The sequence below is a fragment of the Mesoplodon bidens genome (assembly GCF_964165515.1).
Source record: "Mesoplodon bidens genome assembly, chromosome: 4".
In the NCBI taxonomy this organism is placed as follows: Eukaryota; Metazoa; Chordata; class Mammalia; order Artiodactyla; family Ziphiidae; genus Mesoplodon; species Mesoplodon bidens.
In genome coordinates this window covers 78,500,353-78,527,667 of record NC_138160.1, presented here as the reverse complement: position 1 = coordinate 78,527,667, position 27,315 = coordinate 78,500,353, and the positions used below count along the sequence as shown (strand labels likewise).

Genomic DNA, 27,315 nt, shown 5'->3' with positions numbered 1-27,315 from the left:
AATCCCTGCAGTGAGCTGCAGGTTCTGTCCTTGCCTGCATTCCTGAGTGGAAGGCTGCCATCATCCCTCACTAATGGTAGAGTAGGACAAGCAGTGCCCAGGCCTGTAAGCTTGCCACGAACTAGGAACCCAAGCAAGAACTCAACATGCCAGTCAAACCTGTTGGGTGGATATGTGGGCAGGTGTTGAAGAACTTCTCTGGAAGAAGTATGCACAATCTTCCTGTAAAGGGGATATGGGTGTGGAAACTGGGAATTAAATCCCCAAGGTGGACCCAGTGTTCCATGATCTTTTAAATTATGTTTAGGGGATTTTTAGTTAACCTTTTTTTTCTAACCCCCTAACTTCTTTTTGTCTTAGTCGAGGGGATCCAGAAAGCAATCATGGGCCTTAAAGATGAGTTTAAAGATGAATTCCCTACCATCCTAAGATTATCACAGTCTAATCAGGTAATGTGATTTTATAACTTTGAAAGGATTATAAAAAGTATATTGTATTTTTAGTACCAATTATTTAATTTGTGATTTTGAGATCAGTATTTGAAGCTTAGGAAAACATTACTTTCACCTCAGAAAAACACCATTTCAACTCTTACTAATTGCGAGGGGTCTATGGAAAGCAGAAAGACTGTGGACAAGGAAGTGAGGTAGAAAGATAAATAAAGTTTAAGGACAGTCACTCTACCATTAGATTGGAAATCTAGAACTTTCTCATAAATACAGTTGCAATGTAGTTTACTTAAGATTTGCTTAATATAAAATCAGAAAAATATCTAGATGTACTTTAAAATCTGTGGCAATTAAGTCAGTGAAAAAACATAACTGATACAAGTTATAACAATGGAAAGATAAATACGGCATGGGTGTGTGTTTTAATGTGGAAAGAAAATAGTGATATCAATTTAAACAAAGTATATATGCATATGTTTTAAACATCTGTTGCAAAAAGGTTTTAGATATAATATTGGGAGTGGAAGGAGATAGGTAGAGAATCATAAAGACATTTAGTTAGGAAAAAGTAACATCTTGTTTAGGGGACATAGGTAACCTGATTTACTCAAAAGTACACAACTCGTTTTTTAAAATTATTTATTTATTTATTTGGCTGCACCGGGTCTTAGTTGGGGCATGCAGGATCTTTGTTGTGGCATGCAGGATCTTCGTTGTGGCATGCGAGATCTTCGTTGTGGCACGTGGGATCTTTAGTTGCATCATGAGAACTCTTAGTTGCGGCATGTGGGGTCTAGTTTCCTGACCAGGGATCGAAACCGGGCCCCTTTGCATTGGAAGCACAGAGTCTTAGCCACTGGACCACCATGGAAGTCCCAAAAGTACGCAACTCTTAATGGGAAAGTGTTGTTTTAGTCATTTTGGCCACAGTTGGAATAGAATATGTTGTAAAGTTATATGGTACAGTAACAACCTACTTATCCAGAAATCAGACTTTTGGCAATGTCAACATGAGGAACATAGCTAAAACCTGGAAGTAAACAGAAAAGCGCTGTGAATAACATAGCAATCACAAAGTCTGTATATTTCATTCCAAAGGAGAGGTATTAGAGCTACCTTTAACCATTCATCCAGATAACCAGGCATTAGACACTTAATAAATACTTTGCCTGGAACTGGGAAGAAGGAATACAGAGATTAAACAAGGCAGGGTTCCTTCCGTCAGTGAGCTTAATCTCATGGAGACAGAGTCATAAACAAGTAATTGCAATGGAATAGGGTAAGAGGCATATACAATTTAGAGGAAGGAATGACTCTACATAGAGTAGTCAGAGAAGACTTCATGGAGGAAAGATGCTTAGACTGGGTCTCAGAGGATGAATAGGAATTCTCAAGGTGAAGAAAGGGATCAGGTAAGTGGGTAGGAACAGGGAAAAATATTCCAGAGGAAGCAGTGTCATGCCAAAAAAGTATGAAACATCATAGCATGTTTCCAGAATGTTAAGTAAATTTGAATAAATGGCGTCAGTCTTGGGTCTAGACTTTGGGAATGGGTGATACTGAAATGTAAGTATGTGGATGCACAGTGGTAAGATGGCATCTAGGTGGTGGCTGGCTAAGTAGGAGAGGATAAGCCTTAAAAGCTCTAGAGGGCAAAATGGATTTTGTAATTCCATATTTTAATCTTGGTGTCTAGTTGCTTCCTCTTTTTGTATTCCCCTAGTCTTGGTATAAATGCTTTTGAAACATGAGAGATTTTTCTTGGCTATGCTCTGGAGTATTAAGGAAAGAGATGCTTGGTCTAGGATGTAAAATGGTTAAGGCCAGCACAGTAGTGTCAGTTAATTATTGAGAAAACCTCAAGTAAAGCCAAGGAAGCCTAGGCCTGGAAAGCCCTGTTGTCCTTCCAAGTTGTGATTCTCCCACCATTGCCAACATTAGAGAAACTGGGTTTTATTTAATCAAAGTTGCAACTTTCCTTACAACTTCCTTCATCTCTTCCTACCCTCTGCATAGCCTCGTTATCACTAGAGCCATAAGTATGCTTTATGTGAAATAGATTGATATTCTGATCCCCAAAGAACTCTAAGTTCCTATTTCCAAATCCCTGAAGTCGTTCACTTATAAGAACTATACCCCACCCAAGAGAAGAATATAAACATAAAGTTACTTTATTTTTCATTTTCAAAACACTTACATTGTTCTTTTTCCACCATTTACTTTGAAGAAAGTGTTGCTGAGATTGGCAGGAAACCTGAGTAGTTAGGGGATATTGTAACACATTGAAGTTATTTGCTCTTCAAAAATAAGTTATCCAGAAAACAATGCTAATACTCTGTTCTTAACTAGATTAGTTTTAAAGATCAGATTATAAATGTTGCAGATTTTATTATTTCTAGTGTGGTCCCTAGTTCCCAAACATACTGAAAAGAATGGTTTTAAGACTACTTAGAGGGCTTTATTAATTGGGTTGTATTTTAAATCTCTAAGTTTTGTGATTGGTATTTAATTTTATTTATTTAGGAAAAAGCCATGTTGTTGGCCTGGAGTAAAAAAAAAAAAAAAAAAGATTTAGAGATTTGCGGGGAGTGATGGTGGTGGAATTTTTATAGAGGAATACACTGAGAATACTGGTTATTAAATAGTTCTTCATGGCTAAAGCTTTTGAAGGACATTTTTTTTCTGGGGCTGGGGAAAGTTAATTTTAGAATTTTGACTTGAGGTCCTGGCTTCTGAGGTCTTGTACTCTCCACTCCCTCCCTTCCAACCAGCCCAGACCCCAATACGCTCAGTATCCACATCTTTTAGTAAAAGTAACTTTTTAAGGTTTACACTTGCAAATTGCAAATGATTTCCATATGAGGACTTTAAAATATTAAACTTTAAAATTTGAACGAATGAAAAAATGCATGCTACAATTAGGAAATTAAAAATTTTTAATTCAGATGATCTTTACTTGAATGAGAGAAATCTTTTATGGTAAATAGGGTCAATTTTGTGGGTTTTAATTATGAAAGGTGGTTATGTATTTTATTCTGTAATTATCTTGCACTTAACTGTATACTACAAAGTTGAGGATTGTAGACAGAACATAATAGAATCCATGCAAAATTTTGGCCTTTACATATGTAGATACATTTTTCTGAATTCTGTATGCTTTCTTTTTTTTTTAAACACGTGGGACAAAAACTGCTGGTGTTACCAAACCAGGTTTCTTTGTCCGATATGCAGAAAGCCTAATGCTGAGACGCTGAGGTTTGCAGCAGAGAAAGTGTTTATTCAAGAGGCAGCCAAGTGAGGAAACAGGAGAGCAACTCTCTGATCCACCTCCCCAAAGGCAAGGGGCTTGGATTATTTGTGCATGAAGAGTATAGGGTAGTCAGAGATGCCCGTGGAGGTGTTTGGAGGCAGGAAAAAGGTGAGGTAATGTCTGCTCTTTGCAGGCATATCTGAGTTACATGCTTCTTCACAGGATGTATGTTCAGAAAATGTGGGTGTTAGCATGATCTGGGGGTGGAACATTTGGCCCTCAGATGTCAAAAGGTCACCCATTGCACACTTGAGCAGGCTCAGTTGAATGGTCAAGTGGTCTTGACCAGTTTGAACTGGGCAAGATTAGGTCCATGTTTCTGAAGCAGCCATTACTGTAGCGACCCATATGTCAGAGGTGTTATCTGTAGGGGTTGGTTAAAGGAGTCTTGTGACATACAGTATTTGTCTAAGCTACGTGAAGCTTGGAAGGTATGCAATTTGCAGGAACAATTAAGGCAAGCTTGATCAGTGGAGGCAGATTACAAGCATAGGGGTTTTTAACAAGACTCTCCCCTTATCTGCTGTTCTGTAAGACAAGCTAAAGAATTGCTGTCAGTCACCAGTTTCTGTTAACCCTATGGGGCACAGTTTCAGAATGAGCTTTTTAACCTTGTGGGGCACCGTTTCACAGGGGATGCACCAGTGATGTCTGGAAATTACTTGTATTGGTATTGGGGTTTCTAAATATAATGAGAGTAGAACTGTAACTAGAGTGTTCTATAATTCAATTGTATTTTTGTCTTTGGTGAGTTGTTTCTTTTTTTTTTTTTTTATGGCTGTGTTGGGTCTTCGTTTCTGTGCGAGGGCTTTCTCTAGTTGTGGCAAGTGGGGGCCACTCCTCATCGCGGTGCGCGGGCCTCTCACTATCGCGGCCTCTCTTGTTGCGGGGCACAGGCTCCAGATGCGCAGGCTCAGTAATTGTGGCTCACGGGGCCAGCTGCTCCGTGGCATGTAGGATCTTCCCAGACCAGGGCTCGAACCCGTGTGTCCTGCATTGGCAGGCGGACTCTCAACCACTGCGCCACCAGGGAAGCCCCTGGTGAGTTGTTTCTTGTGGGACACTATCATTATTGTGAAAATTCGCAGAGCACATTGTGCACTGAAATCTTTCTGGGTAGTTTCTAATTTAATATTTGTTATATTTTTCCAATATTTATCTATACTAACTTGTTATATTTTTCTGATATTTTTCATTCATTCATTTAAATGAATATATTTATAGAGCACCCACTATGTGCCAGACACTATTCTAGGCACTGGGGAAAGATCAGTGAGCCAGATGGATATAGAACACTGCTGCTGTAAAACTTATGTCCTAAAAAAATCCCCAAACTTATATCCTAGTCAAATAGAAAACCAAAAAACAAGGAAAATAAACTACATATTATATTAATGGTAGGTCTTAAGGGGAAGAAAACACATAGCAGAGAAAGGATGTGAAGTAGGGTTAGGGATAGGGAGAACAACTGATGGGAAAGGTAAGACCAAGAGGGTCTTAGTGAGAAAGTGATTCTTGAATTAAGACTTAAAGGAAGTATCCACCTCCTAGAGTAATGAAAATAAAAACAAAAATAAACAAGTGGGATCTAATTAACACATTATTGACCCAGGGGATTTTTGCATAAACTAACGCCTGTGGCCGTAATATGTCTCCCGTCAAAAATGTGTTAATCTTAAAAGCTTTTGCACAGCAAAGGAAACCATAAACAAAACAAAACCCTCAGACTGGGAGAAAATATTTGCAAATGAAGCAACCGACAAGGGATTAATCTCCAAAATATACAAATAGCTCATGTAGCTCAATATAAAAAAAACAAATAACCCAATCAAAAAAGGGGGGAAGATCTAAATAGACATTTCTCCAAAGATGACATACAGCTGGCCAAGAAGCACATGGAAAGATGTTCAACATCGCTAATTATTAGAGAAACGCAAGTCAAAACTACAATGAGGTATCACCTCACACCAGTCAAAAAAATCTACAAACAACAAATGCTGGAGATGGTGTGGAGAAAAGGGAACCCTACTACAGTGTTGGTGGGAATGTAAACTGGTGCAGCCACTATGGAGAACAGTATGGAGGTTCCTTTAAAAACAAAAAACAGAACTACCATATGACCCAGCAATCTGACTCCTGGGCATATACCTGGAGAAAACCATAATACAAAAAGATCTATGCACCCCAGTGTTCGTTGCAGCACTATCTACAATAGCTAGGACATGAAAACAGCCTATGTCCATCAACAGATGAATGGATAAAGAAGATGTGATACATATATACCACATGGAATATTACTTAGCAATAGAAAAGAACAAAATAATGCCATCTGCAGCAACATGGATGGACGTAGAGATTGTCATACTGAGTGAAGTAAGTCAGACACAGAAAGACAAATATATGATATTGCTTTTATGTGGAATCTAAAATAAAGGGGGAGTACAAATGAACTTACTTGCAAAAATAGGAGTCACGGATATAGAAAACAAACTTACGGTTACCCGGGGATAAGGGGGGGAGGAGGGATAAATTGTGAGATTGGGACTGACATATACACACTACTACATATAAAATAGATAACTAATAGGAACCTACTGTATAGCACAGGGAACTCTACTCAATACTCTGTAATGGCCTATATGGAAAAAGAATCTAAAAAAAAAAAAGAGTGGATATATGTGTATGTATAACTGATTTACTTTGTACACCTGAAACTAATACATTATAAATCAACTATATTCCAATAAAAATTAAAAAAAGAAAAAGACTTGAAGGAAGTGAGGGAGCAAACCTTGGCATCCTTGAGAATCAAATGGCATAGTTAGTTCAAAGTCCCTGAGATGGGAGTATACCTAACAAGTTCAATAAATAATGAAGGAGGAAAAGGGAGAGAAAAAGACTGTGAGGCCAGGGAGGTAAAGAAGAGGCAGCCTTTGTAGGACCTTGTAGACCATTGTATGTACTTTGGCTTTTACACTGAGTGCACCAGGAGGCCACTGAAGTGGTTGAGCAGAAAAGATGTGATCTAAGTTTTAATTGTGTCTCTTTGGCCGATGTGTTGAGGAACAGAATGAAAGTAGGGAAGGGTGGAAGCAGGGAGGCCATTAACGAGGCTAATTTTCAAGTCTGGAGACGAGATGACAGTGGTATTTAAATAAAATGGACTGAGTGTTGGTACTGGGGCTAGTGAGGAGTGGTCAAATTCTGGGACTATTCAGAGAAAGAACTGAATAAGATTTGCTGACAGGCTGGTTTTATAGATGTAGGGTAGTAAAAAGCTGATGTTACTAGAAATTGGAGTTCAGCATTAAAACTGCTGATGATAGAAAAATGGGCATGGCTCTGGAAAAAAGAAAAGTAATGGGGAAAGCAGGATCTATATTCAAAGAATGGAGCTCAAATAGAGAAATATGGAGCAGGATTCTTGAATCAATCTGATTAAATGATGCTAAGTTTGTTTTGGCAAATGGTCTTTAAGTACCTTTGTTTATCTCTGAGGTGTTGGTGGTGGTTGGGAGTTGGACTTTCTTTTCTGACATTTGCTGATATGCTCAGATGATGAGCATATGACAAAAAATATCATCTGAATTTGCACACTTTGCCACTGACTCCAGGATGCTTAGGCCAAGGGTCAAAAAATTAAAAAGGGAAAAAGAAGGAAATGAGGACTTCATAATTTCAGTTCAACATTTAAATTTACACATATGGTTTGGTAGGAAAATACATAGCATAGAGAGTAGACAAAAAGGAAAAGCTGGTACTTCAGAGGGGAAAAACCTTTTATTTAAAATTCTTCTGTTAGAGCTAATTTAAAAAAATAACTCACTGAAAGTAAGAGTGCATTGGAACCATCATCATAAACTGGTGACTGTTTTTTTTAAAAGAGAAGAACATCTCCTTCTGCATCTTAAGGAATGTAAGTAGCCTTTCCCAGCTGTCACCTTTGTATTCCCAGAGCCACGAAGAACCCTTGACCATGCACCCCCGTGCCCAGATTTGGTTTCTAATATACTATTCTTCTTAAAAGCAATAATGGTCTTCTTGGGAACAAATTTATTTCATGTTTTGTGGCAGGGAAAATAAAAGGGGTCAGAAACATACTTTGTTGTTAGAAATAATTCTTTATTTTTATTATATAATATACAATGGAGAAAAGACAGTCTCTTCAATAAGCTGTGCTGGGAAAACTGGACAGCTACTTGTCAAAAAATTAAATTAGAATGTTCTCTAGCACCACATACAAAAATAAACTCAAAATGGATTAAAGATCTAAATGTAAGACTGGATACTATAAAACTCCTGGAGGAAAACATAGGCAGAACACTCTTTGACATAAATAGCAGCAATATTTTTTTTGGATCCATCTCCTAAAGCAAAGGAAACAAAAGCAAAAATAAACAAATGGGACCTAATTAAACTTAAAATCTTTTGCACAGCAAAGGAAACCATTGACTAAACAAAAAGACAACCTACTGAATGTGAGAAGATATTTGCAAATGATATGACTGGTAAGGGGTAATGTCCAACATATATAAACAGCTCATACAACTCAACATTTAAAAATCCAACAACCTGCTTAAAAAATTGGCAGAAGAACTGAACAGACATTTTTCTAAAGAGGAAATGCAGATTGCCAACAGGCACATGAAAAGATGCTCAACGTTGCTAATCATCAGGGAAATGCAAATCAAAACCACAATGAGATATCACCTCACACCTGTCAGAATGGCTATCATCAAAAAGAACACAAATAAGTGTTGGTGAGGATGTGGAGAAAAAGGAACCCTCCCACACTGTTGTTGGTAATGTAAATTGGTGTAGCCACTATGGAAAACAGTATGGAGATTTCTCAAAAAAAAAAAAACTAAAAATAGAACTATCATATGACCCAGCAATTAGACTCCTGGGTATATATCCAAAAAATCAAAAACACTAATTCGAAAAGATACATGCACCCAATGTTCATAGCAACATTATTTACAATTGCCAAGATATGGAAGCAACCTAAGTGTCCATCAACAGATGAATGGATAAAGAAGATGTGGTGTATATATACAATGGAATATTAGCCATAAAAAAGAATGAAATTTTGCAATTTGCAGCAAAATGGGTGGACTTGGAGGGCATTAAAATGAAATATTCAGACAGAGAAAGACAAATACTGTATGTTATCACTTATATGTGGAATCTAAAAAATACAACAAACTAGTGAATAAAACAAAAAAGAAGCAGACTCACAGATATAGAGAATGACCTAGTGGTTACCAGTGGGGAGAGGGAAGGGGGAGCAACATAAGGTTAGGAGATTGGAAAAAAGGGGTTATTGTGGGATTATATGAAATCATGTATGTTAAACTTTTGAAAATTGTAAAGCACTGTAGAATTTAAAGAACTTTTCATTCAATTAAAAAACAGATGTCTCAAGTTGATGAATTTAGCACTTTTCTATGTATGGGAAGATGCAAGAGTCTGGGATCGTTAAAATCATTCCTTTGATATGCACCTTAACTAATAAAATATTTTTAAGTAAATTGTACATTATGTATCATGTATATATGCTATATTTTATCATTTAAAAATTTTAAAGTAAGCTGGGAAAAATTTGTAACAGTTTTGAATAAGAATTTTTATTTGAACAATTCAAACACTGAATGATATTTGAATACGAATTGTTTACTTTTGGGACTTCCCTGGTGGTGCAGTGGTTAAGACTCTGAGCTCCCAATGCAGGGGGCCAGGGTTCGATCCCTGGTCAGGGAACTAGATCCCACATTCATGCTGCAACTAAGAGTTCGCATGCCACAACTAAGGAGCCCATGTACCGCAACTAAGGAGCCAGAGAGCTGCAACTAAGGAGCCCATGTGCCACAACTAAGGAGCCCACCTGCACAACTAAGATCCAGTGCAACCAAATAAATAAATAAATATTTTTTAAAAAGATTGTTTACTTTTGAAAGAGCTCTTTTTAAAAAAATGCAAAAAACAGATAAATCCAGAGAGAAAAATGAAAAATTTATATCTTTAGGCTACTAACTTAATTCTGGATATTTATCCTAAGGAAAAAATCATATATTCATATAAATATTTAAATACCTGGGGTGGGACCAATGAGTTGTAAGGAGGGTGGGAGATAATTATTGGACACTTAGTATCAGGCACAGTGTACAGTTATGTGGTACTTGTCTCTGCCTGAAGTAGATTTAAAAAATGCACTGGAAACAAATGGGTGGTTGCTGGTAGGGTGAGGGGGATGGAGGGAGGGAGCAGTGTGAGTGAAACAGATGAAGGGGATTAAGAGGTACAAATCTCCAGTTCTATAATAAGTAATGGGGATGTAATATACAGTATAAGGAAGATTATCAATAATATTGTAATAACTTTGTATAGAGACAGATGGTTACTAGACTTGTGATATTCATTTCATACTGTTTGCAAATGTCAAATTATATAGTATACCTGAGACTAACAATACTGTACATCAACTATATTTCAAATAAAAAAAATAATAAATAAATACTGCACTGGAGAATCACACATGAGTCACTTTTCAAAGGCTTATTTTCCAGAAAAGAGAACCCATGCAAAAAACATCCAAAATCAGAATGGCTGTTGCTTTAGCCAAGATCAACCGAGGAACATTAATTCGAGGATTAAACAGCATATCCAGATCCTCCAAATCAGTTGCCAAATTTCTGCAGCCTCAGCTTGCTTGCAGACTTTTAGAGTTAAGGGACATATCTCATCGTCTGCTCAAGGAAGTTAATGCACCAAAGCAACCCCTATATAACATGCAGGTAAGTAAATATTGCATTTGCACAGGCTATGGATCTTTTTTTAGGAAGTATTTTGAAATTGTAAGATTTGGAAAATGAAAATGTAGCACATTTGATTGTCCTAGATGAAAAACAAGAATAGTTGGATAAGAGAAATAAATAGATGAGCCTTTTTTCAGTATAGTATATTCTCTCGTTTAAATAAATGTGAAAAAGGAAGTAATGCAGACATTTTTCTCCCTTGTTATTTGATTGAACTAAATGAAACTATCAATTTCAAATGGTTCAACCTAAATATAAGCATGCAAATTACCACCTATGTCAAATCTAAAAGAAATTCTACAATAAGCCTTAAAAATGATTGTGCTTTGTGTCCTTTTCCCCATAACCTTGTTATGTTTCCAAGATAATCTTTGACATAACGTATTGAGTATATTTAGCTATAAACTCATTTCGATAGACCTGTCAGTGTCCAAGTCTATTTCAAATATGTGTTCTATGTTGTTTTATTGAGGTCCTATTATATTTTGTCAAAGTTTTTCAGGACCAGTTTCTTTTTTTCTGAACCTTATGGCACAGAACTCTGGGTTTTTCAATCTGGGCATTATTCAAAGCATCCTTTTGTTGAAGGGAGAGTTAAGCCAGAAAGGAGATGTATTAGTTCTTGTACTCGAACAATCCAGAGTTGAGAAGGTTTCAGGCATAGCTGGATATAGGTACTCAAATGATACCTTCAGGGTCCTGTTTCTTTCTTTTACTGATCTCTTGGCTCTGCTTTCTCTGTGTTGACTCCATTCATAGGCTGACTTTCCCCTCGTGGTCACAAGATGATTTGCAGTTGTTCCCAGGCTACATCCTTCCAGGTTCAGTTACAGCAGAAAAGAATGAGTCCTTGACCCAGCATTCCTGGCCAAGTCCTGAGGTTCACTCTTAGAGAATGACTTACCTCTAAACCAGGGAAATAGGGGTGCATTGATTGGCCTAGGACTTGATTACCTGCTTCATTTCTAGAGTAGGGGTCGGAGCCCCATCCAGACAACGTGACTTAAGAATGGGGAAAGGATGAATCCTCAAACAAAAATCTGTGTTGTTTTAAGAATTTGAGAAAATAGATGATGGGTCGCTAAAATAAACAAAATATTCACTATATAGGAATCTCTTTTTAATCAAAGATTTTGATGTTTCCAGAAATCATCAGATATTTCAGTTATGAATTGCCTGAGACAACATTTATAAAAGGCACCTTTATAATACCTGATGTTTGAGAAAGTAAAAAATGGTTTCTGTTTGTTAACCATTGGATTTCTGAGCACTATAAGGCTTATTCCTGTATCTTTAGATCATCAAAAAGAAACATAGCTGAACTGTATTATTTTAAATTCCCAATGAAATGTCTTTCCGAATCTAATGTTTTGCCTTGCTGTTTCTCTCCTTGCATTGTTAGACCCATAGTTTTTATAGAGAGTTGATGTAAGAAGTGTCCTTTGAAGAATATTTCTGTATTTATTATGAAATTATGTTTAAAGACACTGTCCATTATTGTTATTCAGAATCTTTCTTTTTTCTCCTCTTTACTAAGTTAAAACTGTGAAGGAGCTGAGATTTTACACTATTTATGAGCTAACAAGTTAGTTTGCCACAGTTATAGAAATACATAGGCACACACACTGACAGAAGAGACAAGCAAAAGCAGCAGCCAGAGCAGTATCTTCTGTCAGTTCCCACAGGGCAGTGTGGTGACAGCCAGATGTTAACTATGCATGTAGTAAGTTGCACTGCAGGAGAGGAACCTTGAAATCAGGAGACTTATCTTTTTATAGGGATCCTGGCACATCTGCCCAGCATCCGAGGGGGGCGGGGAGGGAGAGGGGGAGAGAGAGAGAGAGAGAGAGAGAGAGAGAGAAACAAATATTTCTTGAGGGTAAGGAGAAGGTTTTATCTTTAGTGCCCTGTGACATATCTTGGGAAGTACATCTCTAGATGTCTCCAAAGGAATATACTTTCTCTAGCTTACAAAGCTGTTTGCTATTCAACCATATCCTTACAAAGCTGTTTGCTATTCAGCCATATCAGAAGGCCCAATCTGTGCAGCTGGGGGCCCCCAACCCAGTTGGGAAACGGGCTGCACAGCAGGAGGTGAGCGGCCGGTGAGCAAGCAAAGCCTCATCTGTATTTACAGCCACTCCCCATCGCTCACATTACCACCTGAGCTCTGCCTCCTGTCAGATCAGTGGCGGCATTAGATTCTCGGAGTGTGAGCCCTACTGTGAACGGCGAATGGCACGCGAGGGATTTAAGTTGCGCGCTCCTTATGAGAATCTAATGCCTGATGATCTGAGGTGGAGCTGAGGAGGTGATGCCAGTGCTGGGGAGTGGCTGCAAATAACAGATTATCATTAGCAGAGAGGTTTGACTGCACAGAGACCATAATAAATCAATTGCTTGTAGACTCATATTCAAAACCCTATCAGTGGGGCTTCCCTGGTGGTGCAGTGGTTAAGAATCTGCCTGCCAATGCAGGGGCACAGGTTCGAGCCCTGGTCCAGGAAGATCCCACATGCCGCAGAGCAACTAAGCCCGTGAGCCACAACTTCGGAAGCCTGTGCACCTAGAGCCTGTGCTCCGCAACAAGAGAAGCCACCACAATGAGAAGCCTGCACACTGCAACGAAGAGTAGCCCCTGCTCACCACAACTAGAGAAAGCCTGAGCGCAGCAATGAAGACCCAGCGCAGCCAAAAATTAAATAAATAAACAAACAAAAACCCTATCAGTGAGTGGCAAGTGAAAACAGGCTCAGGGCTCCCACTGATTCTGCACTGTGAGTTGTATAATTGTTTCATTATATATTACAGTGTAATAATAATAGAAATAAAGTGCACAATAAATGTAATGCACTTGAATCACCCCAAAACCATTGGCACCCACGGAAAAATTTTTCCATGGAAAAATTGTCTTCCACGAAACCAGTCCCTGGTGCCAAAAAGGTTGGGGACTGCTGCTGTACAGGAATGAGAGATATCTATGGAGAATTGTCTCACAATACTCATGAAAGTTCAGTGGCAGGAAAATAATCTCCCTTTCCAGTGGAATCTGTTTCCTTCTATCCAATAATGAGAACTAAAAAACACAATGTGCTTGCCTTTTGCCTTGCCTGACAGTGAGTTTCCACAGGTGAAGTTAGAGCTCATTTGTGATAACTTATTCCAGGAAATGAGATGAAGGAACCAGGTTGAGGGACTAAGTGATTTGTCCAGGGTCCATATACTGTCTCTTTTGACATCAATACAGAATCAACACCTATGAAATATCTTCTCCTTTGCTCTTGTTCTAATTGTCTTAGGAGCTAGCTTTAATTTTTAAAATTCTTATCAATAAAATATTTCAAAATATATAAAAAATAGTTTGTCAGAAGTCCCACCCAAATTTAAACCGGTAGTAATATTTTGCCATATTGCCTTTGGATATCTGTTTTTTAAAAAGAAATATAATTAACCATGCTCTGATCCCTTCCTTTTTTTTTTCTACCAAAGGTAATCATTATCCTGAAGTTGATGTAAGCATTTTCATGCATATTTTATATTTTAACTACATTTGTATACATCTGTCATCCTATGCATATTTAAAATTTATATAAATGATATGATACTGTACTTACCCTTCTGAAACTTCCTTTTTCACTCAACATTTTTGATATATATAGTTATGGTTCTGTGGTTTATTACTTTAACTTCTTTGTGGTATTCCATTATAAGAAAAAGTAATCCACAGTTTATCTGTTACTGAACAGATGGACAATTTAGTTTCCAAAATTTTTATATTACAAACAGTGCTTCACTGAACACTCTTGTAAATGACTCCTCGTCCATATGTATGAGACATTTCTCCAGGTATATATCTACAAGGGGGATTGATGGGTCATGAGGGATACACATCTTCAGTTTTTTTTTTTTTTCGGTACGCGGGCCTCTCACTGTTGTGGCTCTCCCCGTTGCGGAGCACAGGCTCCAGATGCGCAGGCTCAGCAGCCATGGCTCACGGGCTTAGCCGCTCCACAGCATGTGGGATCTTCTTGGACTGGGGCACGAACCCGTGTCCCCGGCATCAGCAGGCGGTCTCTCAACCACTGCGCCATCAGGGAAGCCCCACATCTTCAGTTTTATTAGCTGTTGTCAAAATGCTTTTTGGAATGGGTACATATTCTTGGGAGCCTTGGCGATTTTTGAATTTGAGGATAATTTCAATTCTGGAAAACTCTTAGCCATTATTTCTTCAAGTATTGCCTCTTTCTCATTTTATCTAATCTCATCTGCTGGAATGCCTACTAAACATACTTTGGACCTTCTCATTTTATTCCTTATGTCCACTTACCTTCTTCATATTTTCCTTTTCTTTATCTCTTTTTGATACATCCTGAATAACTTCCTCTGATCTGTCTTCCAGTTAACCAGCTCTCTCCAGTTGTATCTAATATGCTCTTTTACTTATTAAATGTATTTTAAATTTCAAACATTATATTATCTCTAGAAATTCTATTTGGTGTTTTCCCCCAAATTTCCACTTCTTTCAAAGTGTCCTTTTATAGGTTTATTTCTTTTTAAAAATCTATTTTAAAAATACTTATTTATGGTCTTTTAAAATATTATTCTTTGAGATTTTGGGGGGATGCTAATCTTTCTGACTATTTTGATCTATACTGTGTCTCCTCATTATTTCTTTGTTTTGTTTTTTTTAAAGTTTTTCTCCAATAAGGATTTTTAAAAAATAGAAATCCTTTCTGGTCTTAGTGGCAGAACTGTTCCTCTAGAGGATTTTGCTTGTGCTCTGGAGATATCAGTCCCTGGTGGAGACCAGCTTCCTCACCTTCTTTTTGGACTGGTGGGTGAAGTTTTTCTATTCTCCCTTTCACTGAGATTGCAGCTCTGGGCAAAGGCCTGATCCTCACCTCATGTGCATCCAAGTCTCATCTCCAGGATCTTTATTAAAACTCAAGCCCCCAGCCATTATTTCAGGATCCAGTAGCAACCCCAGAGTTCCTGGGACATAATCTCACACACTTACGGCTTGGCTTTTAGTTCCCTCTTCTTTCCTGGCATAGGAGGCCTTCTTCCTTCCTTCCTCTCCCCTCCCTCCCTCTCTTCCTTCTTTCTTTTTTCTTTTCTTTTTCTTTTTTTTTTTGCGGTACACGGGCCTCTCCCGTTGTGGAGCACAGGCTCCGGATGCGCAGGCTCAGCGGCCATGGCTCACGGGCCCAGCCACTCTGCGGCATGTGGGATCTTCCCGGACCGGGACATGAACCCGTGTCCCCTGCATCGGCAGGTGGACTCTCAACCACTGCGCCACCAGGGAAGCCCTCTTCCTTCTTTCTTTCCTTCCTTCCTTCCTTCCACTTTTTGTAAACTCAGTCTTATATCAAATTTTTGGAATTTGATTTTATATAGAATTTCTAGATTTTTTTGTGTGAGAGGTTCCCCACTAGCTCAGTCTGCCACGTTACTGGAACTAGATGTCCTTCAGCTTTACTTCTTAATATCTTTTACAAGTTATAAGACGGTTAAATTTCTTCTTGGAAGTAAATGAGGTGTAATTCTACTTTTTCATTCACTTGGTAAACATTATTTTTATTGAAAACCTGACATATAAAATCAAGAGTTTAGGTACTAGGGATTCATAGATGTCCCATGGACTCTAGGGATGATAGGCAAGTAAGCAGTGTCAGTAGAGTGTACTGAGTGCGTGATTAAAGTGGGCAAAGTGTACTATGGAAGCATCAACAAGGAACATATAATTCCCAAGAGTAATCACTGTAGGCTTTCTAGAAGATGATACTGGATCTGAGACTTGAAGGAAGGGAAATTAGCCCAGTGAAGAAGTAGGGGAATCATTCAAGGAAGTGAACAGTGTATATTAAGAAGCTGAGGCAAGAGAGAGCATGACTTATGTAGGAAATGTAAGTAGTTCCATATGGCTGAAGTGCAATAAGTGGGAACAGTCCCAAGTCAGAGCTTCTGGGGTCCTTGAGGGTTAGGAGTGAGGAAGAAGCTTTTCTTGGGTAATATGTATTAGCTAGGTGGAGATTCAGGATTGCCACTGAAAGGAACCTAAGTTGTAGCAAGGAAGAAAACAACATAGCTCAAATGTGAAAGTCTCAGTGAGGAAAGATACAGAAGTATGAATAGTGAAGATAATGGCCTGGAGAATTAAAATAACAACAGAGTAATATATGAGGTGTGGTGGAGGTCAGTGAATTGATCTTTGAATGGAATGTATCCATGGTTCCAGAGTGTGCTGAGAGGTAAGTGGCATAGCACAGAGTTCAGCTTACCTGGAGTAGATTCCAGCATGAATTACTTCAAGAATTGTCAGGCTGGGGCTTCCCTGGTGGCACAGTGATTGAGAATCCGCCTGCCAATGCAGGGGACATGGGTTCAATCCCTGGTCCGGGAAGATCCCACATGCCACAGAGCAACTAAGTCCGTGCGCCACAGCTACTGAGCCTGCGTGCCACAACTACTGAAGCCTGCGTGCCTAGAGTCCATGCTCTTCAACAAGAGAAGCCACTGTGATGAGAAGCCTGTGCACCACAAAGAAGAGTAGCCCCCACTCACTGCAACTAGAGAAAGCCTGCACACGGCAACAAAGACTCAGCACAGCCAAAAATAAATAAATAAAATTTAAAAATTAAAAAAAAAAAAAGGGGCTTCCCTGGTGGCACAGTGGTTGAGAGTTTGCCTGCCGATGCAGGGGACACGGGTTCGTGCCCCAGTCCGGGAAGATCCCACATGTCGCGGCTAGGCCCGTGAGCCTGCGCGTCCAGAGCCTGTGCTCCGCAACGGGAGAGGCCACAACAGTGAGAGGCCCGCGTACTGCAAAAAAAAAGAATTGTCAGGCTGCCTGTGTCAAGATGGAACTTTGTGGCGTGTAGAAATATAAGGAGTGGAATATGGAATTACTGTGCCAGGGGATATGCTTTGTGGATGCATGGAGGGCATCACTTTAGAAAGGTAAGCGGCCTAGTTAACCTATCAGAAGCTAAGTTTTAAAGATCCTCTTCATGTGCTCTGTCTCATCACTGATCTGAGGATGATGAATGATGGAAAGATGCATTTCTACCTTAAATGGTTCTACCAAAACTCTGCTGGCTATCATGTAGCTTGGAATGCCAGTCAGGCAGATTACTTCCCTCAAGAACTCGAAATAGAGGAGCATTGTCATTAGGACACTGCCTGTAACTAGGTAGTGTTTCAGCTTTTTGGTGTGGTCTGAGATGAAGCATATAGTGATGGTCTCATCAAGATAATTAGAGTATAGACGCTGTCACAGGAGCTCTCTTGACAATCTATCCAGGGCTTTTGGTTGCATGCTCAGCTGTAGAGCATGTACTGTGTATATTTAATGATATTGTGCCAAATATGAACTACCCAAAGACCCAACCAATATAAGTGACCTGAAGAGATTCCAGTGGCTTGTGACATGAGCACAGAGAGTTGGGGTCAGGGCTGTCCAACTGGCCATCTTGTTAAAAGAGGCTTCCTTTGCACCTGGCTATATGGGTGCAGAGTCAGGTTGCTCCTCAAACCTTTCCCCATTCTGCAGGGCTGAGATTATAGTAGTATACCTGCACCTTCTACAAGGGGCCTTAGAAACGGAAAACTGAGAAGTTCCTGGTGATTTTTAATATGCCCAGCAGCAGTACTTACAGAATGCTGCATCTGCTTAGCCTTGTAAGCTGCCTGGCTGAGTGAAGCTTGCAGCTTAGGCTTCAGTGACCTAGATAATTGGCTTGAATGCTGACTTCAGCCAAGACGCGTCAGCTCCCAGACATAGTTGTTGATTTTGGCAGCCCAACGCAGGGCCACAGGACCAGGAGCTCTTTCTGTGATAGAATCTTCCTTATAGTGGCATTAGAGATGTCTATTTCTACTTTGTACAGACTCTGTGGAGTGGCATAGGCAAGAGATGGGCAAAGTAAAGAAAACTCTTAGCCTCAGAAGTGCATGTGCCATAAGTGGATCCCAGTGAACTTGTGCTCCCTTTTTCAGGATGAAAGTCAGAGGCTTATCTAAGTAAAGTTTCTTCCTCACCCTCACCCTCCAAGGTAGACTCCAGTTTGGGGTTTAAACTGTAAACCTCACAAATATCAGGAACTTCTGTAGCTCCTTGATGGGCTTGCCATGAGGCTATCTTGGGTGGTATAATTCAAGACCTGGGAAAAAAGGACAATTCCTAGAAAGTATTGGAATCTTGAAGACATACTTTTGCAGGTTGGCCAAGAGGTTGGGACATTTGAGCTTTTATAGGACCACCTGATTAAGAGCTCATTCAAGAGCAGCGCTCCACAGGATGTTAATACTGGGATAAATAAAGTCAGATAGCTTTCTTTTCTGTGGACTGCTAGGAGTTTTTCCTGTCTTCACAAGTATTGTGGGTTGCTAAGCAAAGACATGATCATGTAGCTTTCCCAAACCTATAGGAAACACTATTTTCTGAACCTATAAAAGCAGTCAGTGCTTCTTCCAACACTTATTTGTGAATCACTGTTAGAGTTTTTTCCCCTATAACTCCCTTGATATCTCTCATCAAGATGGTTTTGGACAACATAAATTAAGTTGGACCTGGTAATTCTCCAACCTGCAGGTTATCTGTAAGTGGGTCTCTATTTTCTAAACAGCTTATAGTTTGCTTTTTTGTGATTTATCTCATTATTAGTGAAAATAAGATGAATATAGATATTTCTTTTATGAGACAAGGCAGTCAGAATTATGTGGGAGAAGTGGAACATGAAATAATGTGGGAGAAATTTAGTTAAAGATTGAAATATCCATGTATCTTATATGTTAATATTTCCAAATTCAAAAAAGAAATATATGGGTATAATATTGATATCAAGATACTTTTAACTTAAAATGCAAATAAAATTCGTGTAATTATGAAGTTAAGATAAAAATTTTTGAAATAGGCCAAGACAATCTAGACAAAGCCTTCCATTTTCCAAATTTCTCCTGTTTATCTCAGTTTTTACCATACACTATTCCTGCTCATAGCAAACCAAAATGAAACAGTGTGGTTTATAATATGAAAAACATGTATTGCAAGTGAGTCATAAAATGGAAAAATGGCTACTTAGCCAGTAGACACATAAATTTTGGAGGAAATGTATTTTCTACAGGGCTGATTTATTACAGGAATAGCAAGTATTTATTAAAAGCATTAAAATGGTGAAAAAGTGACCCTTAGGCAACATACAGATTCATCATTGAGAAGCATAACATATATAAAATACATATTTATTTTGAAACTAATCAATTTTAATTACTTTTAGGTGAAGGACAAAAATCTGAAAAAGAAAGATGCAGTGAAACAGAAACAGAGAGTAATTTTCTTTGCATGCAGACACCACTTTTATTTTTACTGTATATGGCCTACCAATTATTGACTATGGACCTTCCACTTAAACATTCATATATTCACAAACTCATGAATCTTTTACTCTACTAGGAGGTATTCTGTTGGAGTATATCTGATTTCCTTCCTGACCTCTGCTCCCTACTTATATGTTTGTCTCCTTATAGCCCAGTAGTGGTATTCAATGTCATGCTATCATTTTGATTCTTTCAGCAAGAGAGAAAGAGTAGCAGCTGCTTCATTTCATGGAAACTCTTTCCAGAAGCCAGGAACTTCTGGGAAATTTTCCAGACTGACTGATGGAGACAGTGGGCTAAAACTGCCCCCACCTATACCTATGTGTAGGAGTTGGTATGGCCTGAAAGATAGGGAATAAAAAGGGAAACACCCCTTCCCCCTCCCTCCTTACCCCACCATCTCTTAGCTACTAGGCTAGATAGTATTCTTGGCTTCGGCATCCCATAAATCATTTGAGAAAAGAAGAAAATCGTGATGGGCAGTTTTGTTCTTCACCAGTAGTGACAGCAGTAAGCAAAAACTGAGTATAGTCCAACAACAAGCACTTCGAACGGGACCTGGTACATGGTGCCATATAAATGTCTGTTCAATAAAATATTATCACAGGTTCTTCAGAAGCACCTTTTAAAAGGCTGCAATATACCGTTGGGTGGATAGAGCATAATTTACCGAGCCATTCTGCTATCATTGTTTCAGTTTTTCAATGTTATAAATAACTTTTTAATGAACACATACATACTCTTCTTTCAAATTTGTGTGCGTTTTTACTATACATTTACATGATTTTAGGATACAGCTTGTACCTTTTGGGAGTTATTGAAGCCTTGGAGTGGCTTGGCTCTTACTTCAGAGGAGCATGGCTACCTGCCACTTCACTGCTGAATGGGAAGGGAATGTTTTTCCTAATGTCATCATTTCATATCCTTATAGCTCAAGGCAACAGAGGTAGCCTGTAAGAGAGTATAGGTCCCTTAATCTGAATATATTATACTAGTCCCTTAAACTGAATATATTATACTGTTATGTTGAGGCAGGGACACCTTCTAGAAGGTAGAAACATCTGAGAGACAAATTCTTTATTGGTGTAAATGTCTACGTTTCAAAAAGCATGCTGAATATGAGCACAGAGTATTTCCTGAAGCTTAAGAATCATCTAAGGTTAATGCCTGGCCTTCAGCATTCTCATGATTAACATTTCCAAGCAGGTCATTAATCTCCAGGAAATGCTCGGTATTTTGATTGCTGTTTGCTTAATTGAAGAGGTGAAGAATTTAGTAAAGGATGACTACATTAATTTAGACAAAGACTGTTTTTCTAACAGGCACAGCGGCACCCTCTAGTGAGCACACTTGGTAAATGTAAGAAAGTTAAAGTAATTCAGATTTTGGAAATGCAAGATTTTTTATAGATTTGTCATTGATTTAAATTATCAAAAGAAAGTATCTTTTTGTAAAGAAGAAAAAATATATTTTCAGGATGTGAGAAAACTCAGATCTAAAGTAGATGACTTTATAAATATTTGAATTCTCATTTTACAATAACATTGTAAAATTTAACATTGTAACGTTGAAAATTTTTTGTTTTAATAAGAAAACTCTTTCGTTTTTTCAGGTCAGAAAGGGATCTTTGTTTGAAATCATTTCTTTCCCAGCAAAGACTGCTTTAACTAGCATAATGTATGCTTCATATGCAGCACTCATTTATTTGGTAAGTTAAGAAAATTATTAGAATCTAGAAATAAATATACTTATTTTATGTAAAGATATACTGTATAGTCCATTCATAAACCAAGGTATTTAAATCCTCTTGTTACACAGAATAATTTTACATTAAAAAATTACATTTCTAAGGAGCCAAGTCAATCCACCAAAAACTAAGTTGCTTAGATAACTAAAATTATTTTATTTTTATAAAACTTATTATTATTTGCTCAAAATATTTTGGTTTTGCTTTCATTTAGCTACAGTTGTTTTGTTTCAGCCATTGTGCCATGGTTGGTTAAAGTTCAGTATTCTGTCTTTTGAATTCCAAAAGTGTTCATTAAAAAGCATGACAAAAATATAAAGAATTTTATAAATTATAAGGGTTATTTTCTTTTAATCCACTGCCATTTATACTTATCTTTAATTTTTTAAAAATGTACAACATACAAAGAGAAAAGTACACACCTTGATGAATTATCAGAAAATTTATTAATCTATGTATCACACAGATCAAGAAACAAAACATTATACCATCATGTTAGAAGACTCTTTCTTGCCCCCCTCACAATCACTAACCTCTTTTTTTTTTTAAATTAATTAATTTTATTTATTTATTTTTGTCTGTGTTGGGTCTTTGTTGCTGCGTGCAGGCTTTCTCTAGTTGCAGTGAGCAGGGGCTACTCTTAGTTGTGGTGCACGGGCTTCTCATTGTCATGGCTTCTCTTGTTGCGGAGCATGGGCTCTAGGCACGCGGGCTTCAGTAGTTGCAGCACACAGGCTCAGTAGTTGTGGCGCATGGGCTTAGTTGCTCCATGGCATGTGGGATCTTCCTGGACCAGGGCTCAAACCCGTGTCCCCTGCATTGGCAGGCAGATTTTCAACCACTGCACCACCAGGTAAGCCCCACTAACCTCTTCTGTAAAGGCAACCACTATTTTGACTTCTAATACCATAGTCAGTTTTGAGTTGTATATAAATGAAATCATATACTATATGTTCTTTTGTATTTGTCTTGTTTTGCTTAACATTATCATTGTGAGATTTGTTGCCTGTAACAGTAGTTTGTTGATTGCCATTGCTGTGTAGTATTCCATTGATTGAATATATAGCTATTTATCCATTCTATTTTTGAATATTTAGATTATTTACAACTTTGGCTATTGTGAATAAGGTTGCTATGAATATTCTTGTACATATGTTTTGGTGAAATTGCTGGAATGTAGAATTTGCATATGTTCATCTCTAGTAGATATTGCCAAAGTTTTCTAAAATGGTTTTAACAATTCATCCTGGCAGATTATTAATCCTAGTTGCTCTGTATCATCACTGACACTTGGTATTGTCAATCTTTTCCAGTATAGCTGTTCTTGTGGGTATGTAGTACTATCACATTGTGGTTTTAATCTGCATTTTGAATACATTTATACATTAATTGGACATTTGGATATCCTCTTTTGTTAATTTCTGTTAGTCTCTTCTCATTTTCCTACTTGAAGTTGTCCATCGTTTTATTATCAAATTGTACTTTTAACTATATTACTAGAACAAGCCCTTTTTTGATTGAATATGGGCAGATTTATTTTGTGACTAGCCTTTCACTTTCAGCAGTGTCTTTTAAAACAGAAGTTCTTAATTTTAATGTAGTCCAATTTATTATCTTTATGTTAAGTGCTTTTTATGTCTTAATTAGGGAATCTTGACGTACATCCTAGGTCCTGAAACTACTCCCTCTGATATATCCTAGGAGCTTTGTTATTTTGCCTTTCACTTTTAGATTACATCTGGAATTGGTATGAGGTAAGGGTAAAATTTTTCCTCCATTGGTATCCAGTTGATCCAACTCAATTTATTGGGGGAAAAAAACCCTTTTCCTATTGCCCCAGAACACCTCTTTTTTAATAAATCAAATGTCCTTAGATATATAGGTCTGTTTATACTTTCTCTTTTCTAGTCAGTTGATCTGTTTGTCTTCTTGCACCAATTCAACACTGTATTATTTACAGGAGCTTTACAATAAGTCTTGATAACTGGTAGAATTTCTCTTTCCAATCTATGAACATGGTGTATTCCTCTATTTATTTAGATCTTCTTTAATTTCTCTTAATAATTTTTATGGCTTTTTTTGTTAGAGGTCTTTTACGTATTTGTTAATATTTTTGATTATATTGAAACACACCATAATAAAGATTAAATTTTCCCCATAATCCATAGATTCAGTGCAGTCCCAATTAAAATCTGAGCAGGTGTATATGTGTACATTGACTAGTTTATTCTAAAATTTATAGGGGAATGCAAATGGTAAATAATAGCCAAGACATCCTTGAAAAAAAACAAAGTAAAAGAACTTTTTAAACATATTTACAGTTTCAAAAACAATTTATCAAATAAAAAATGTTGCAAGTCTTTTAAATTTTTGAGAAATGCTCAGTATCTTAAATGTGAATCTCATACAGAATTGATGCAAATACACTGCAGAAAATGGGTGGGATGAAACAGCTATGGTGAAACTAAAACAAACTAGATTAGAAACCAAAATTTCTCTAATTTTTCAAAGGCTTTTGAGATCATCCTACATGATTTGTCATGCTATAAACTTTCTAAATAGGTAATAGAAACCATTTTTTGGTGACCTCTGATAATCGGTCATATATGCATCCAAGATGTAGGAAAGGTCAGGGCTAGAATTACGGTTTTGAAGGCAAATAACATATATGTTGGAAGTTAATGCCCCGTGAGTGGAACCATGCCAAGTGAAAAGAGTAGAAAGTTGACAGAAATGTGGAGAACAGCTTACATGTAAGGTGAGCTAAGAAGAAATCTATGAAGGAGACAAAGGACCAATAATTAGAAAAGTAGGAAGTGAATCAGGAGAAACACTGGCAAGGAAATAGAGACTTAGGAAGTTGTGAGTGGTTACGTGTCACATACAAGCAGAAAAAGTCAAGTAAAATGAAGATCTGAAAAGTGTCCATTAGATCTAGTAGTAAAGATGTTGGAATTAACCATCTTGGGAACTATTTCAGTGGTGTGATGGGATGAGGAAGACAGAAATAAGCAGGAAGAGTGAAGAGGAGATGATAAAATGGAAATCATGAATGTCGGCCCTGGTTTGATGAAGAAAAGAGTGTGTGTAACAGTCAAGAGGGCCACAGAGCCAGAGTGATTTTTTAATTTTTAAATTTTAGGATAGAAGATACTTCAGCATGTTACAGGTTGCAGGGGAGGAGCTAGTCAAGAATGAGAGGTTGAAGAAGCAGGGAATAATTGATAGACAAAATGGTAGAGTATAGGTTAAAAGCAAAGATAGAGAGATGCTGACCTTGATCAAGACCCTTCATTTTCTGAGACTTGGACAGAATTGGTTAGAATGGGCACAGATAAAATGTTGTAAGTGAGGGAAGAAGAAATGTATCAAATAGAATAGGGCTTCCCAACCTTTTTTCACAGCATGGCATACATAGAAAATGATCATATTTGTGATAAATGGCTAAAGCTCTTTGCATCTGGAAGTGATGGACCTCAAGGTTTATAGCTCTAGATTTGGGTATACTCAGATACAAGTAACAAAAAATACCTGAGAATACCTTAATCAGTACAGACATTTAAATATCTCTTAATTAGAAGTCTGGAGTTAGGCAGTTCCCGGGTTTGTACAGTGGATCTACAATGTCATCATGAACCCAGGGCCCTTCCATCTTTCTCTTTGGCTACCCTGTTTGTTGTTTTTGGTCCTTAGGTTTGTTGCCTCATGCTCAGGTCTTACATCCATATCAGTGTCCAAAGCAAGAGGGAGGAGACAGTAGAGACAAAAGACAGAGTCTTTTTTATATAAAAGGAGGAAAAACTTCCAAAAATCCTATCTTCCTCCACAGCATTTTTTTTAGTTGGCCGGAACAGGGTCATATTGCCATACAGTAACACAGGGAAGTGAAGGAAAGCATCTGGTGTCCGCCCATTCTACAGTGGGAGACAGGCAAGAAAAGAGGAGGCAGGAGGTCAGGAGAAAAGAGGCTATTCAAGCCAAGGCCCTGAATTCTTTCTCTGTTACCCTCTTCAGAAAAACCTTCTAAGCATTTATAGCCTATTATGTCACCTGGGACGCATCTCTTTGGTAAAATAAGCTAGTTTAGGTGTTTTCATATTTTATAGATTTTATTATTCTTTTTGCTTGCCTTAAATACTTGGCATCATCATCTTCATCAGTAAACTTATAGGTTTAACAGATACAGTTCTTAGTGATTCTCAGTTTTTGAAGGTATTTTTCTCTGTGTGCTTTGTTTTGACACACTAAGTACTGAATGGCATTTTTTGAGGGAAAATGGATCACAAGTTTGCTGATAAATCACTGATCCATTAACTTACTAAATTCTTACCAAAATATTTATGCCCTTCCAATTGCGTACAATTGGTATAAGCAAAGTCTAGGGGGAAAAAAGTAAAAACAAAAAACCTACTTTGAGATATTAACATGTTTGAGAACAAATTCCATCTCTCAGAAAATGTTTCAGAAATGTTTCATTTAATTAAATCAGAGAATAAAGATGTAAAACATCTAATGAATTGGGGAAAATATAAAGCATGTCTTTATTAAAGCATACTATGTTTTAATTTTCTTTCTAGATTATGGTATATTTATAATAAGGAATCAATCTCCTCATGTTTATCATGTGCCAGGGGTACCTGGAAGAAAGTGCTTAGATTTTTTTTTTTAAATATTTATTTATTTATTTATTTATTTGGGTGCACCAGGCTTTAGTTGCAGCATGCAGGATCTTCGTTGCAGCATGTGGGATCTTTAGTTGCAGCATGCGGGATCTACTTCCTTGACCAGGGATGGAACCTGGGCCCCCTGCATTGGGAGCACAGAGTCTTAACCTCTGGGCCACGAGGGAAGTCCCAAAAGTGCTTCTTTCTTAGAATATACAGATTAATGACTTTATGTTAAATGTTTTATTGGATTTTTATCTGTAGGTTTAGTAGCTTAAAAAGAAACCTTACTTAAAATTTTTTATTATTATTAGACAGTCTGTGTTAATGCTGTGCTGGAGAAGGTAATGAAAAATTTCCAAGAAGAATCCATAAGGCAAAACAGAGAGGAGAGTGAAAATCTTAGAAAAGCCTTTTCTGAGCCTGTGCTTTCTGAGCCTCTATTTCCTGAAGGTGAAATCAAAGCAAAACCTTACAGGTCATTACTGGAGACGCTGGAGAATATTTCAGATCACCCCAAACTTCCTGCTAATAAGTTGAGGAATAAGATCCAGGTTTTACGTTCTGTGTTTGACCAATCAACTGAAATGAATGAATGAGCAAATCTGAACTTAAATATCACTGAACAGAGCTTAACAGTCATCTAATGACATTTCATCTGACAAAATTAGGAAACTAGTTTTCATATTCTGACTGCTCTGCTTTGAAAAAAAAATAAAATGAATTGATATAGTATATATGACTATGGATATTTTTTAATGAACCAGAAAATTGGTGGGTTAGACTCTATGCTATGGTTTATAATATGGGCATGTTTATAATACATTTATGTTTTTATTAAAGACTCATTTAGAGTATCTCTACAGTTACTTATCTGGGAGGGAAAAAACCCTCCCTGTTAAAATGCTACATATCTTTTTCAGAGATAATAAAAGGATATATATTTTTTCTA

At 37.6% G+C, this 27,315-nt stretch overlaps 2 protein-coding genes across 2 annotated transcripts in view; one reads left to right on the top strand and one right to left on the bottom strand.

Moving 5' to 3' along the window:
* LOC308615944 (uncharacterized protein) overlaps positions 1-27,315 on the bottom strand; it is a 325,426-nt gene that overhangs the window by 276,690 nt on the left and 21,421 nt on the right. The window lies entirely within an intron of this gene.
* On the top strand, positions 147-27,018 carry SPATA9 (spermatogenesis associated 9; the record flags this gene model as incomplete). Its single annotated transcript, XM_081231300.1, has 5 exons — positions 147-207; positions 361-449; positions 10,326-10,553; positions 21,565-21,660; positions 26,678-27,018. The coding sequence occupies 5 exons, from the start codon at positions 147-149 to the stop codon at positions 26,960-26,962; spliced, it is 759 nt and encodes a 252-aa protein (XP_081087426.1). The 3' UTR covers positions 26,963-27,018.